The 12,461-nt window shown below is 45.2% G+C and overlaps 1 protein-coding gene and 1 long non-coding RNA gene across 2 annotated transcripts; one reads left to right on the top strand and one right to left on the bottom strand.

The window, feature by feature from the left end:
* The first annotated feature begins 4,895 nt into the window (after positions 1 to 4,895).
* Positions 4,896 to 6,901, top strand: Fgfbp3 (fibroblast growth factor binding protein 3). The gene is made up of 2 exons (NM_001109165.1): positions 4,896 to 4,968; positions 5,253 to 6,901. Exon 2 carries the CDS (start codon positions 5,317 to 5,319, stop codon positions 6,067 to 6,069), a length of 753 nt encoding a protein of 250 aa, NP_001102635.1. The 5' UTR covers positions 4,896 to 4,968; positions 5,253 to 5,316; the 3' UTR covers positions 6,070 to 6,901.
* LOC120100026 (uncharacterized) lies at positions 6,655 to 11,184 on the bottom strand. Its single transcript, XR_015653263.1, has 3 exons — positions 11,018 to 11,184; positions 9,986 to 10,122; positions 6,655 to 9,027 (listed from the first exon to the last, which is right to left on the bottom strand). It is a non-coding gene; the product is annotated as an uncharacterized LOC120100026 (long non-coding RNA).
* Between the last annotated feature and the right edge of the window lie 1,277 nt (positions 11,185 to 12,461).

Here is a 12,461-nt window from a genome sequence, read left to right as displayed (position 1 = left end):
CACAATTTTTGACAGCATAACCATGTCTAAGTTACACATGCGGGGATTGAAAAGGAATCTAGTGCATATAGCTCTTATGATGCCCCATCCCACCAGCTTCTAGGTTGATGTTCTTTAATGAAGTATATGTATAATTCTATGGTGCACTGACTTTTAAAAGCATGGTACTACTAGACCTACACATTTATTGAGGATCCATGGATATCCCAGTTTAAAGATGGTGGCTGAAGAAACACTTTCTCTTCCTTGCTCCCCTTAGTCCTGGGAGTCAGAGTCACCTCTTGAGGATCTTGGGGCCAGTGGGCTCTGTGCTGCAAGACTTCTCAGGACCATGGAGCCAAAGCCTTAGCTAGGCTCAAGTGCTTGCGAAGTTCCCAGGATTGTGCTTGGGATCTGTGATGGTGGGTTGGAGGGTTTGTGGTTAGTAAGGGCTGTAGATGCCCCTCCATTCGGCCATGCAGTGCTAAGGTACTTGGGTCTGGCCAGACCCGATACCTCCACCCTTGCCTTCAGATACTAGAAAGGACAGCAGTAAGTTAGCGGGAACTGCTGGACTGAAGACAGTTCTCCAAGGACTCAAAGGCTCTGCCCCACCTCCAAGCCTACAACCTCTTTCTTCTTAAGAGGCAGTTAGAATGCACTTGGGAGGAGAGAGAGGAAGGTCAGGGCTAAGAAGGAAACAGAGGGTGGGAGGACATTAACGGATGGGAGTAATAAACCCACTGTGTTCACACATGAAACTCAAACATTCAAGAACACACTCTGGAAGAGCTACAGAATAGAAAACAATGGTGAGAGAAAATTCCACAAACCATACCTCCCAGCAGCAGGTTTGGCCAACTAGGACCCAGAACACTTGAACTGTAGTCCCAGAGGAGGGAGAGTTGGTTATTCACAAGATCCCAGGGCTGCTGAGATTGGGCCTCCCTTGGAAAGATTTTATTTTTAGTCATGTGTATGGATTTATGTGGCAGTAGGTACGTGTGAGCACAAAGGAAGAGGGTGGTGGGTCCCCTAGAACTGGAGTAATAGGTGTGGGTGTGAGCTACCTGATATGGCTGCTAGGAACCTCTGGAGCCTCTAGAGGCTGCTGGTCCTCTGCTAGAGCAGTAAGCACTTTTCACTCCAGCCCCTAAAATGCTAAGTTTTGTTGTGGTTTGTATCTTGTTTTTGATACAGTGTTGCTGGCCTGGCCTTCACTATGCTGCCCTGTCTAGCCTTGAGTGTGTGCTTCTCCTGCCTAAGCATTTATTTATTTATTTATTTATTTATTTATTTATTTATTTATTTTTAGATTTATTCATTTATTATATATAAGTACACTGTAGCTGTCTTCAGATACACCAGAAGAGGGCATCGGATCTCTTACAGATGGTTGTGAGCCACCATGTGGTTGCTGGGAATTGAACTCAGGACCTCTGGAAGAGCAGTCAGTGCTCTTAACCGCTAAGTCATCTCTCCAGCCCCCTGCCTCAGCATTTAGAGTGCTGGAATTAACAGGCGTGAGCCACCAGGCTCTCCCTGTTCCGCCTCATTCATCATGCTTTTGAACTTATCTTGCTTTTTCTGTGTGCCCTTCCCTTTTTCTTCTTGATGTCTCTGACATCAAAACTCAAGTCTGTGGATCTAGCTCATAATTTTAATGTAATTAGAGCATAAGGCCACAAGATGTCAGTCTTCAGCTGAAAAATCTGATAGGGCCGCACTGGGGGTTGGGGTGGGGGGTAGTCTGAGAAAGAAAATTAGAAATTTCCATCTGTGAAACGTATTAATTATCTACTGATAATTATGAAACTCTTGTTAGAGTTCCTGTTTTCATGTTAAGTGTTTTAGTGCCATAGGTACCAATTTGTTTTTATTAAAAATTTAACTTATGGGGGTTTTATTAAAATTTTAACTTATGGGGGGTGGAGAGATGGCTTAGTGGTTAAGAGCACTGACTACTCTTCCAGAGATCCTGAGTTCAATTCCCAACAGCCACATGTTGGCTCAACCATCTGTAATAGTTGTGCCCTCTTCTGGTGTGTCTAAAGACAACAACACTGTACTTATACATAAAATAAATAAATCGTTAAAAAATTTTTTTGGTGTCAGGTCTTGGGACCTTGAGCTGGATCCCACTTTGGGCCTGTTGCTGGACCTTCTTTTCCTTAGACTCTTCTCCATTTCCATCCCTGCATTTCTTTCAGACAGGAAGAATTATGAGTCGAGCTTTGATTGTGGGTTGACAACCCCATCCCTCAGTTGATGCCCTGTCTTTCTGCTGGAGGTGGGCTCAACAAGTTCCCTGTCCCCACCATAGGGCATTTCATCTAGAGTTCCCCGCTTTGAGTCCTGAGGGTCTCACCTCCCAGGTCTCTGGTACATTCTGGAGGGTCCTTCCAACCTCCTACCTCCCAAGGTCGCCTGTTTCCATTCTTTCTGCTGGCCTTCAGTCCTTTTCCCCCACCCAATACCAGATCATGTTCTCCTCCCCCCTCCCCCAACTCCCTTTCCCTTTCTTGTCCCCCTTTATGCTTTCTTCTCCCTCCCAAGTGAGACTGAGGTGTCCTAACTTGGGCCCTTCAGCTTGTTGACTTTGAATTCTGTAAACTGTATCTTGAGTATTCTGTACTTTTTTTGGCTAATATCCACTTATTACTGAGAACGTACTGTGCACATCCTTTTGGGTCTGAGTTACCTCACTCAGGATGATATTTTCTAGTTCCATCCATTTGCCTGCAAAACTCAGGATGTCCTCGTTCTTAATAGCTGAGTAATATTCCATTGTGTAAATGAACCACATTTTCTGTATCCATTCTGTCATGTCTATGGGATATTCACAAAAAGGTGCCTACCATGCCTGCTCCCCAAAAGACCCAACATGCAGCTGAAAGAGTCAGATGCAGATGCACCCAACCAAAACAGAAGCTGCTGACCCCTCTGGTTGTATTAGGGAAAAGCTGGAGGAAGCTGAGGAGGATGGCAGCCCTGTAGGAGGACCAGCAATCTCAATTAACCCCTGAGATCTCGCAGACACTGGATCACCAACCAGGCAGCTGAGATGAGGCCTCCAACACATATACACCAGAGGACTCCCGGGTCTGGGCTCAGTCAGAGAAGATGCACCTAACCCTCAAGAGACTGGGGGCCCCAGGAAGTTTAGAGGTCTGATGGGGTGGGGACATTCTGACTGTGGTGGGGGTTGCGGGGAGGAGGTATGGAATGTGGAACAGTGGGGGATTAAAAAAAAAACTCTTGGGCTGGAGAGATGGCTCAGCGGTTAAGAGCACCCTACTGCTCTTCCAGAGGTCCTGAGTTCAATTCCCAGCAACCACATGGTGGCTCACAACCATCTGTAATGGGATCTGATGCCCTCTTCTGGTGTATCTGAAGACAGCTACAGTGTACTTATAAATGAATAAATAAATCTTTAAAAAAAAAAACTCTTGAAATGTAAATAAGAAATACTCAAGTTAATAAAGATGAAAAAAATACTGAGAAAAAAAAAAAAAAAAAACTCATATAGCCAGGCAAGGTGGTGCACATCTTTAAGGTCACATACCAAAATTAGATAAGGAAACTCAGTACTGAGAAGTCAAAGACCTTGAACACACTAAGCAAGTCCTCTACCAGTGAGAAACATCCCCATTCCCTGGAGAAATAAGAGCTTTATCAAAATAACTTTTTATTATTACTGTGTGTATTACTTGTATGCGCCTGAATGGAGATCACAGGACAACTTTGTGATGCCATTCCTCTTTTCCTACCCTCACATGGGTCTCCCCAGCCTCTTGGCAATAAACTCTTAAAGTAAAAAAAAAAAAAAAAAAGACCACATATACTATGGAGCTAAAGGTGAGATGAATATAAAAATCTCAAAGTTTAAAAGTAACTTTGCTTAAAATACAAGGTCAAGGTCACAGTCAGATCCACAATGAACTCAAGGCAGGAGAGACCCTGTTTTAAAAAAAAGGGCGTCTTATGGCCCAGCAAATTAAAGAGACTTGCTGCTCAGCCTGGTCATCTGAGTTGAATCCTTCAATTCTTGAGACCAACAAGGTGGGAGGAGATAGCAGATTCCTGAAACTTGTCTTTTGGCTTCCTCAAATGCGCTGTAGCATTCAAGCACACACACACAACAATAAGAGTAAACAAAATTCTTTTTTAATTTTATAAATGTTATTATAAAAAACTTGCAAAGAAAAATAAACACACAGCAAAACTAACTCGACCCAAAGTCTACCCCTCTCCTGAAGAGGCAGGCGAAGAACGGGTTAGTGCTTAATTATGCCACTTGGATTTGTATTACTTTCCAACCACAAAGCAATTAGTTCTTTTAGGACCTTTGAGTTTTGAAAGATATTTAGAACTAATTTACCATATCCCAAATAGTTAAAAAACCAGAATGCCCCCGCTTAGGTGTACTGATGAAAATACAGAACTGAGTGATAAGAAAAATAGACTGAAAATAGTGGGACTTTTGAGACGACTCCATAGGCAAAGGTGATTGCCACCCCACTGGGCCCTACAAACGAGTTGGATCCCTGGGGTACACACATACAAGAAATAACGTGCGATGCAAAAAGAAAAAAGAAAACTGCGAATAGCATCTGGTTCTGAATATTGTTTCATTTTATCTTTTTTTTTAACTATATAGACCAGATAAATATGTACAAGTTTCAAAAGGAAAGAAAGTTGTGTTAACATTTGCCTTATTTTCAGCGGTGGAAGCAAATTCAGCATTTTATATTTCATGTTACATGGCTGTTTCTATTATATATCTGCGGCGGAGTGAGTCTGCTCGCCGTTGTATCTTCTGTGTGTGTTAGCAGCGGGTGAAACCTAGTGTGAGAGAAGTCTGGGAGGGGCATGAAGGGGGAGGCCCCTTCTGTCCCATTGATAACAGGTTAATTCACAGACAGCCGTATAAAGCAGACTAATCCCTTATGCAGTCATTCGCTCTATCTCCACCTCTTCTGGAATTCGGTAAGCGAAAAGCACAGGTATCCGATTAACCTGAAATGATTTTGTAGACAGTTTGGTGGTAGGGTTGGGAGGGCGATCATTAAGCTTCATTTTTCTATCTTAGTGAAAGTTTTAAACCGATTCCTTAAACATTAAGTTGTTCCCTTAGGAAAGGCAGCTCTTTAGAGGGGCTCTTCGCTGCTAGCAGAACACTTGCTTCGGGGAAAATCGGGTCAGGGGAGTTGGCAGGTTCCTGTGTCCAGGGAGAGGGCTGAGCGGGATTCATCTGGAGCCTTCATTCGCAGATCCGAGGATGCTCCTCACCGCGTGCTACCTGCGCTGAGGCTCCAGGAATCCCAGAGGAGTGGCATGGCCAACGCGGGCGTGAGTCCTCCCAGGCCGCGGGCGTCGCTCTCGCCGCTGTCGCTGCTACTGCTGCTGGGAGGCTGCTTCCTCTCGGCCGCCGGGAGGGACAAGGGGGCGGCTGGCAGGGAAGTGGCCCGGGCCTCCGGCCCCAGAGACGGCTCCTTGGGTCGCTTCGTGAGCCCAGAGCAGCACGCGTGCAGCTGGCAGCTCCTGGTGCCCGCCCCGGGGACGCCGACGGGCGGAGAGCTGGCCCTGCGCTGCCAGGTCCCGGGCGGGGCGAGCCTGCACTGCACCTACCGCGGGTATCCAGAGCGCTGCGCGGCCACCGGCTCCCGGAGCGCGCACTACTGGAAACGGCTGCTGGGCGCGCTGCGCAGGAGACCGCGGCCCTGCCTGGACACCGCGCCGCTGCCGCCGCGCCTGTGCGCCCACAAGACGGCCAGCGCTGAGCTACACCCGCCCGCGCACTCCAGCCTGCCCGCACGTCCTAGCGAGGAGCCCCGGCCCAGGGTGCGGAGCCGGGCTCGACCGCGACAGTCGGTGCGGTCCCCGAGCTCCCAGCCCGAAAAGAAGCCCTTGCTGGTGAAGTCCAACTCAGGCGGGAGGAAGGCGGGCTCAGACCCGGTTCCGGAGACTCCTGAGGCGGTCGGACTCCAGCCCAACGGGCTGGACCAGAATGCCGAGCTCACTGAGACCTACTGCACTGAGAAGTGGCACTCCCTTTGCAACTTCTTTGTCAATTTCTGGAATGGCTGAGGCTGCGGGCTGGCAGGAGCACTAGGGGCAGGTGCTGCGGAGCAGAGGACAGCGCAGCCGGGGCGGAAGGCGTAGGGCATTTTAGACTAGGAACTGGGATGGAGGGTAGGCTAGTCGGGATTCCAAAATAGGGCAGCAGGTCAGGGTGAGAAGAATCTGAGTCAGCAGGAGAGCTTTTTTTTGCGGCATCTCAATTTTGCCTTAAGGAGCAGAAGAAATACTGGAAACAGATATATATTATGCAAAAAGAAGCTGAATAGCGGGAATGAGAAGACTAAAGAGGTGCGAATTTCTCCTAGGAAGTGGGATACAATGTATATCACCACATTTTTAAATGAACTGTGCGTAAGAACCTGAGTCATGTTGAATGGTTCGAAATCTCGGGTTTTCAGCTTGAGAAAATGAATACCCATCCTCCCTCCTTTCTGGATTGTAATGAACTCTGAGTGTGACTTGGCATCACACCTTCTATGTAGATTAAAGCCTTGTAGGTTAAATAAATAAATAAATCTAAGACTGGATTATCAGGACAATTGTTTCTCAGTCCCTTTACTACTAATTTTGAGGTGAATTTTGAGCCTACTGTCCTGAAAGTTTAACTACGTAAAATCAGAAGTGAATTTTAGAAGTGTAGTGCCCTCCAGATCTTCAAGTACAAACAAAAACTCCAGGCCTGTAAATTGTGATCACTCTTTTTAAAAAATCAGCTAAAATGCAAACATGTCTCTCAGTACTTGGGCCTTCATCTCCTTTGTAATTAAATTTAAAACGTGGTTTTTAAAAATATGTTGTAACAATCGTCTTTAATTAAAAATAAGGTCGTAAAACGATGGAAATTCTGCGATTTCTTTTATTTCATTCTTTTATTTGTGTGTGTGTGTGTGCGTGTGTGTGTGTGTGTGTGTGTGTGTGTGTGGTCTGTCTGTTTTGTGTGCTTGAGACTGTCATTTTCTCAAGACCACCATGCCTCAGACTTCCAAATTCTGGGTTTATAGGTGCTCCACCATGACCGACTTAAATGAAGGGTTTTCCCCCCTATTTATTTATTTATTTATTTATTTATTTATTTTTATTCACTTTACATCCTGATCACAGCCACCTGGAGTTAAGTTCATTATTGAATGGTTGAAAGGAGAAACTGAAAATTTTGTATAACGCAAGAGTCACTAACAGGTAGCTATTGGGATGTGTTTTATTCTCCTTCAACTTCAAAGAGCATATTCTCCCTGTCTTTGTCTCTGTGTCTCTCCCCTTTCCCTCCCCCTTCTCTCTCCTCTCTTCCTTGATCCCTTCTTCCCTGCCCTCTGTTTCCTTCTCTTCTTCCTTCTCCTTCCCTCCAATTTGAATAAGCTGTCAGCATTTTAAGATGGGATAATTTCATACAAAACCCCCAAAGTTCTTGAAAGAAAATCAGAAGATCCACCAACCCTTCTGTCTTTCCACATGGTACAGCTGGCCGGCTGTTGGTTGCCTCTCTCTGGATTAGGTGTGATTTTCTAGAGTTCTTACTCATTCTAGTACAGCAGTCAACTTTATTAATTTGTATGTGTACGGCATTGGGGATTGAGCCCAGAGATTTGTGCATGCTAGGCAAGCACATGACTGTAGGTTGATGTTCATATGCAGGTGAGGGCTGGCACCAGTTAGATCAAGCCATGATTGGACAGTAATAAAAATATGGTGGGGACAAAGTTTTTGTAAGGAGGGAGAGAGGGAAAAGGAAGGGAATCAAGATGGAGATGGAGAAAGATGAACCAGATCAGGTCGGTCTTGAATTGCCAAGGTAGTTAGGATGGATTTCTGTAGGCAAATTTATCTTATCTAGGTGGGAGGCTTATATCCTTATCAATTGGTTATAAGTTTATTGTGTTGATGTATTGTGGATTGAGAATTTAACATAAATATGATTGTTGGGTTACAGTTTGTTGAGTCATGATTACTATTAGTAAGTGCAACGAATTCCTGACTTTTTCGATTTGATTTGCTTCTATGACATAAAAACTATTTTATACCCATTTTGTGTGTTTCTGTACTAAAGCGATTGTTAAAACATCCAGATTGAGCATAGTTTGATGGTGGATTTATGTGATCACGTGTTGAATAGCACTGATCCTTAGATAAAATTAATCATGGACAAGGAAAGGAGATTCAAGGTGTCTGGAGACCATTCTCCAAAAGTATGTCCTAACACACACAGTCTCTAAAAAGACAAGCAAAATGCATATCACCAAAAAGAAACAATGGAAACCATTCTGTACTGTCCAGAACTATGGCTAGCAAGCATCCCACTGTCAGCTCTCTGGGAAAGAGGACTGCCAATCTCTCCCAGAACGCCCTCTGATGGTCTGACAAGTTTCTCTCTAAGAAAGAAGAAAAGGTCACACTCTGTGTGTCCAAGAGCTGTGCCAGGACTCTGTCTTGGGAACAAGCAACAGCTGTTTGCAGTGAAAGGGAAGGGAATCAGATCCCTCCATCGGCCTTTTGAATGACACTGTCTAAAGTCCCAGCGTCTCCAGGTCTTTTTGGAGATTGGGTTGGGCTAAGTCTGGGGTTTTTAAAGCACACTTATTGCCTTCCAGAATCATGCATGCAGTTCTCCACAGACATAATAACATGAGTAGCAACAAGTATAACATCATATCATGTGGAGTGCACAATGTAACCCAGGAAAGATGGCGGACTTCAAAGAGCCAGGGAAAGGCCACTGAAATGGTCAGAGAGAAAGCATCTATGTCTAGGACATCTAGAAAAGTATGGAAAAACATGCTGGACAAAGCCTCAGCTGGAAGAGGACTGAATGAAAATCTCTATAACACAAGGAGGCTGGTTCTAGGAAAGATGAATGATTTCCCCTAGGGGCACCATGCAGAGTGGAGAGAAAGTTGTCAGGGTGCACTAGCATTTACTGTCAGTGCTGAGATCAGAAGGTGTCGAACAGGAAGGTGCTGGTAGCTCTGCCTGTGGGAGAAAGACAAATTATCATAGACATACAACCATCTTGTTCTAGTTCTGTTTTCCAGGTTATTTGGCACGCAGGAGGCAGAGGAAGGCAGAGAGAGCTCTATGAATTCAAGGCTAGCACGGTTTAAACCGTGAGTTGTAGCCCAACCAAGACTACATGGTGATACTGTCTCCAAAAAAAAAAAAAAAAAAAAAAAAAAATCTGCCTTACGGTACTGGTCCTTTATAAATTTGCTTAGCAGTCGAGGAAAATGGCTAATCATAGTGTCTTGGTATGCTGATGATATTAACTCAGAATGCAAATTTGTACAAGAATATTAGTAGGTTCACAGAATGTTAACTTTCTATCATATTTCACTGCCTACACACAATTATCACCTGAACGGTGTGTTTTAATTTTTTACATTCTGTTGGCTAAAAGCAAACTCTGGGTTAAACCTTTCATTTTGATATTCCGCACCAAGTTCAAGGCTAAACAGGGTCCCCGGAAAGGTCACCATAGAGGAGCAGTTAGCCAACTGCAAAGGCAGAAGTCCGTAATCCTAGCATCTAGGAGGTGGAAGCTGGAAAATTATGTGTGATGCCATCCTGTGCTACACAGTGAGCACCCCTTCCCCACACAAAAAAGGACGGGGGGAAAAGAGTTGAACAACACTATCAGAAAGCAGCCGGATTGACAATACACTATAGATTCTCTTCAGCCCAACCTAGTATAGTCATTGATACAGACTGTTGATATCAGGAACTTTCACCTCCAACAGTGACCGGGACCTGTGCATCTGTTGCCATGGCAACAGCATGCATTTGTTTCAGCTCCCACCGTCACCTGGGAGTAGTTACACCGGACAGTTTAAATAAAAGGCAGACCCTTCCTGCCCACTTCCTCTTTCTCTTTCTCTTTTTCTCTTTGTTCTCTCTCTCCCGACCCCCTTCTGTCCCGTCATCCTCAACGAACCTCTTCCACATGGGACTGCATTGGCCTGATGTGGTCTCTCGGGACTCGAGCCATGATTGTATCACACACAGACGATATTCTGAGCGAAACAAATTGCAGTTCATCCTAAACAGCTTCCATAGTGAAAAATCTGTTCTCTGATGAGAAAGTAATTATGTTAGGGATCAACGGCAGTGAGAAAGTGTCCAATTATTTTAAAAAGTAAACACAGGCTCCCAAAATGGCCTGTGAGTCCTAAAGAAAAGTAAAAAAAAAAATTAATTTGAATATTTTGAATATTGAATATATGACATTGAGAGCCTGAAAATAACAAAATGTGTGGTTGTAGCTGAAGAAGTGCATGGACGTGGACAGTAGTAAGTGCATCTACTTGCAAAGATTAAAAAAAACAGTGCAGAGGAAGAAGAGAAACCAGACACTGTCAGGCTTTCTGCTACTCCGTGTCGTCTGCACAGTTTCAGGATTAGAAATCAGTTCTGCAGTAGTTGGCTGCAGGCCTTTAATACCAGCCTGTGGTAGGCAAAGGCAGGTGGGTTTCAGGCCAGCCTGGTCTGTGTAGTGAGTTGCAGGACAGTCAGAGCCACATAGTGAACGCCTGTCTCAATTAAAAAATTAATAACTGAATAAAAAATAAAATTAAAAAGAAAGAAAAGAGGGGTTGGGGATTTAGCTCAGTGGTAGAGCGCTTGCCTAGGAAGCGCAAGGCCCTGGGTTCGGGGCCCCAGCTCCGAAAAAAAGAACCAAAAAAGAAAAAAAAAAAAGAAAAAAAAAAAAAAAGAAAAGAAACCGCCCTCTGGACCGTTTTAGCTACGGGTTGATGTTTCAGTGATAGAGAACCTGCTTTTGTTTGTACAAGATGGGTGGGGAAGGAAGCAAAGGGAGGGGGAGGGAAATATACCTCTCGTTTCTCCACTGCTCACTGCGGTGAAGTACCAGTTATCCACCTAAATCCGGTTCCCCCTTTTTTCCTGGATGTCCAAGCCAGGGACATTTTCTAGCCTTCTTTGTGCACAGGTGTGATCGGTGACTCACCTTTTGCCAGTGATCTGTGTAACTTCAACTTCACTATACTTAAATAACATGCCAGCTGCCTCTCCTCAGAATTTAGGCAAGGATGCACTGGGAACCCAGCCCCAGTCATGCAGAGACAGGCAGCACCCTAAGGACAACAGAGGCCGAGGGAAAGCGGAAGGAGAATCGAGTAGGAGGGGCCTCAGCACTGATGCCCTGAGGAAACCTCAGCCGTGACTTGGGGCGAACAGCACCCGCATGGCTCACCCCAGGATCCTGTGTTAGGCAGGAACGGCCCATTCTAACTTCTCTACAGGTACAGCCACTTGTAATGGCCCAAGCAAAGTATGGCCTTACGGGAACTGTGGTGCGTTCTGAAGATGCTGCTGGTAACATGCAGCTGGCTACCACGGTCAGCTAACTGCCCCACACCACAGTGCAGTATTAAAGTGCCTGGTCACACACAGACGATATTCTGAGCGAAACAAATTGCAGTTCATCCTAAACAGCTTCCAGAGTGAAAAATCTGTTCTCTGATGAGAAAGTAATTATGTTAGGGATCAAGGGCTGGAGAGATGGCTCAGCGGTTAAGAGCACTGACTGCCCCTCCAGAGGTCCTGAGTTCAATTCCCAGCAACCACATGGAGGTTCCCAACCATCAGTAATGAGGTCTGATGTCCTATTCTGGTGTGTATGAAGGTAGTGACAGTGTACTCATATACATAAAATAAAATCCTTTAAAAAAAAAAAGTACCTAGTTCCTATAGCTGCCATACAAAGCAGTGTAAGAATGGAAGACTCTGTCAGAATCGCTGAGAGGAGGTTTGCGGCCTTTCCCCCACTTGCTGCCATGAAATATTCTAGGTAAATCTCTAAGTAGTAATGTGTGCACTAGAAACCAACACACGTGGGTTCAGATTGGGGTCTTGCAGCTGTGTGACCTTGGGCAATTCACTTCCCCTTTCTGAGCCCCATTTTTCCACTTGTAAAACAGAGATGTCTAACAGGACTTTCACGACAGTGCTGTGGAGAGGCTCAGGAAGAGTGCACACTCACGCAAGTGTGGATAAGTATATAACTAAAGCCTGTTTTCTTTTGTATGCCAATGTAGACATCAAAAAGAGACATTTGATCTCCATCTGAAAAAGTACTTATACAAGAGAATCATTGGCAACTCTTCCTCTCAGTTTGGAACAGTGAGTGAATGAATGAATGAATGAATGAATGAATGGTAAGGGTCAGGGTGCGGCTCAGGGGTAGAGTGTATGCTTGAAATGTGCAAAGGCCAGGTTTTACTCTCCAGGATCAGAAACTGAAGAGAGAGGGAGGGATGGGGGGTGAGGGCTCTTGTGGAGTGAATTCCACTTTGACACAACTGGACAGCACTCACATCCCCGAAGCAAAAGCACAGGGATGGGGGTGGGAAGTGGGATATTGGTGGGATGGGGGTGTTGGAAGGGTTGGG

Source organism: Rattus norvegicus, chromosome 1, assembly GCF_021556685.1.
Source record: "Rattus norvegicus strain SHRSP/BbbUtx chromosome 1, alternate assembly SHRSP_T2T, whole genome shotgun sequence".
NCBI classification, from domain to species: domain Eukaryota; kingdom Metazoa; phylum Chordata; class Mammalia; order Rodentia; family Muridae; genus Rattus; species Rattus norvegicus.
Note: the sequence above shows the minus strand (reverse complement) of the source record. Positions and strands in the feature narration are given on the sequence as shown.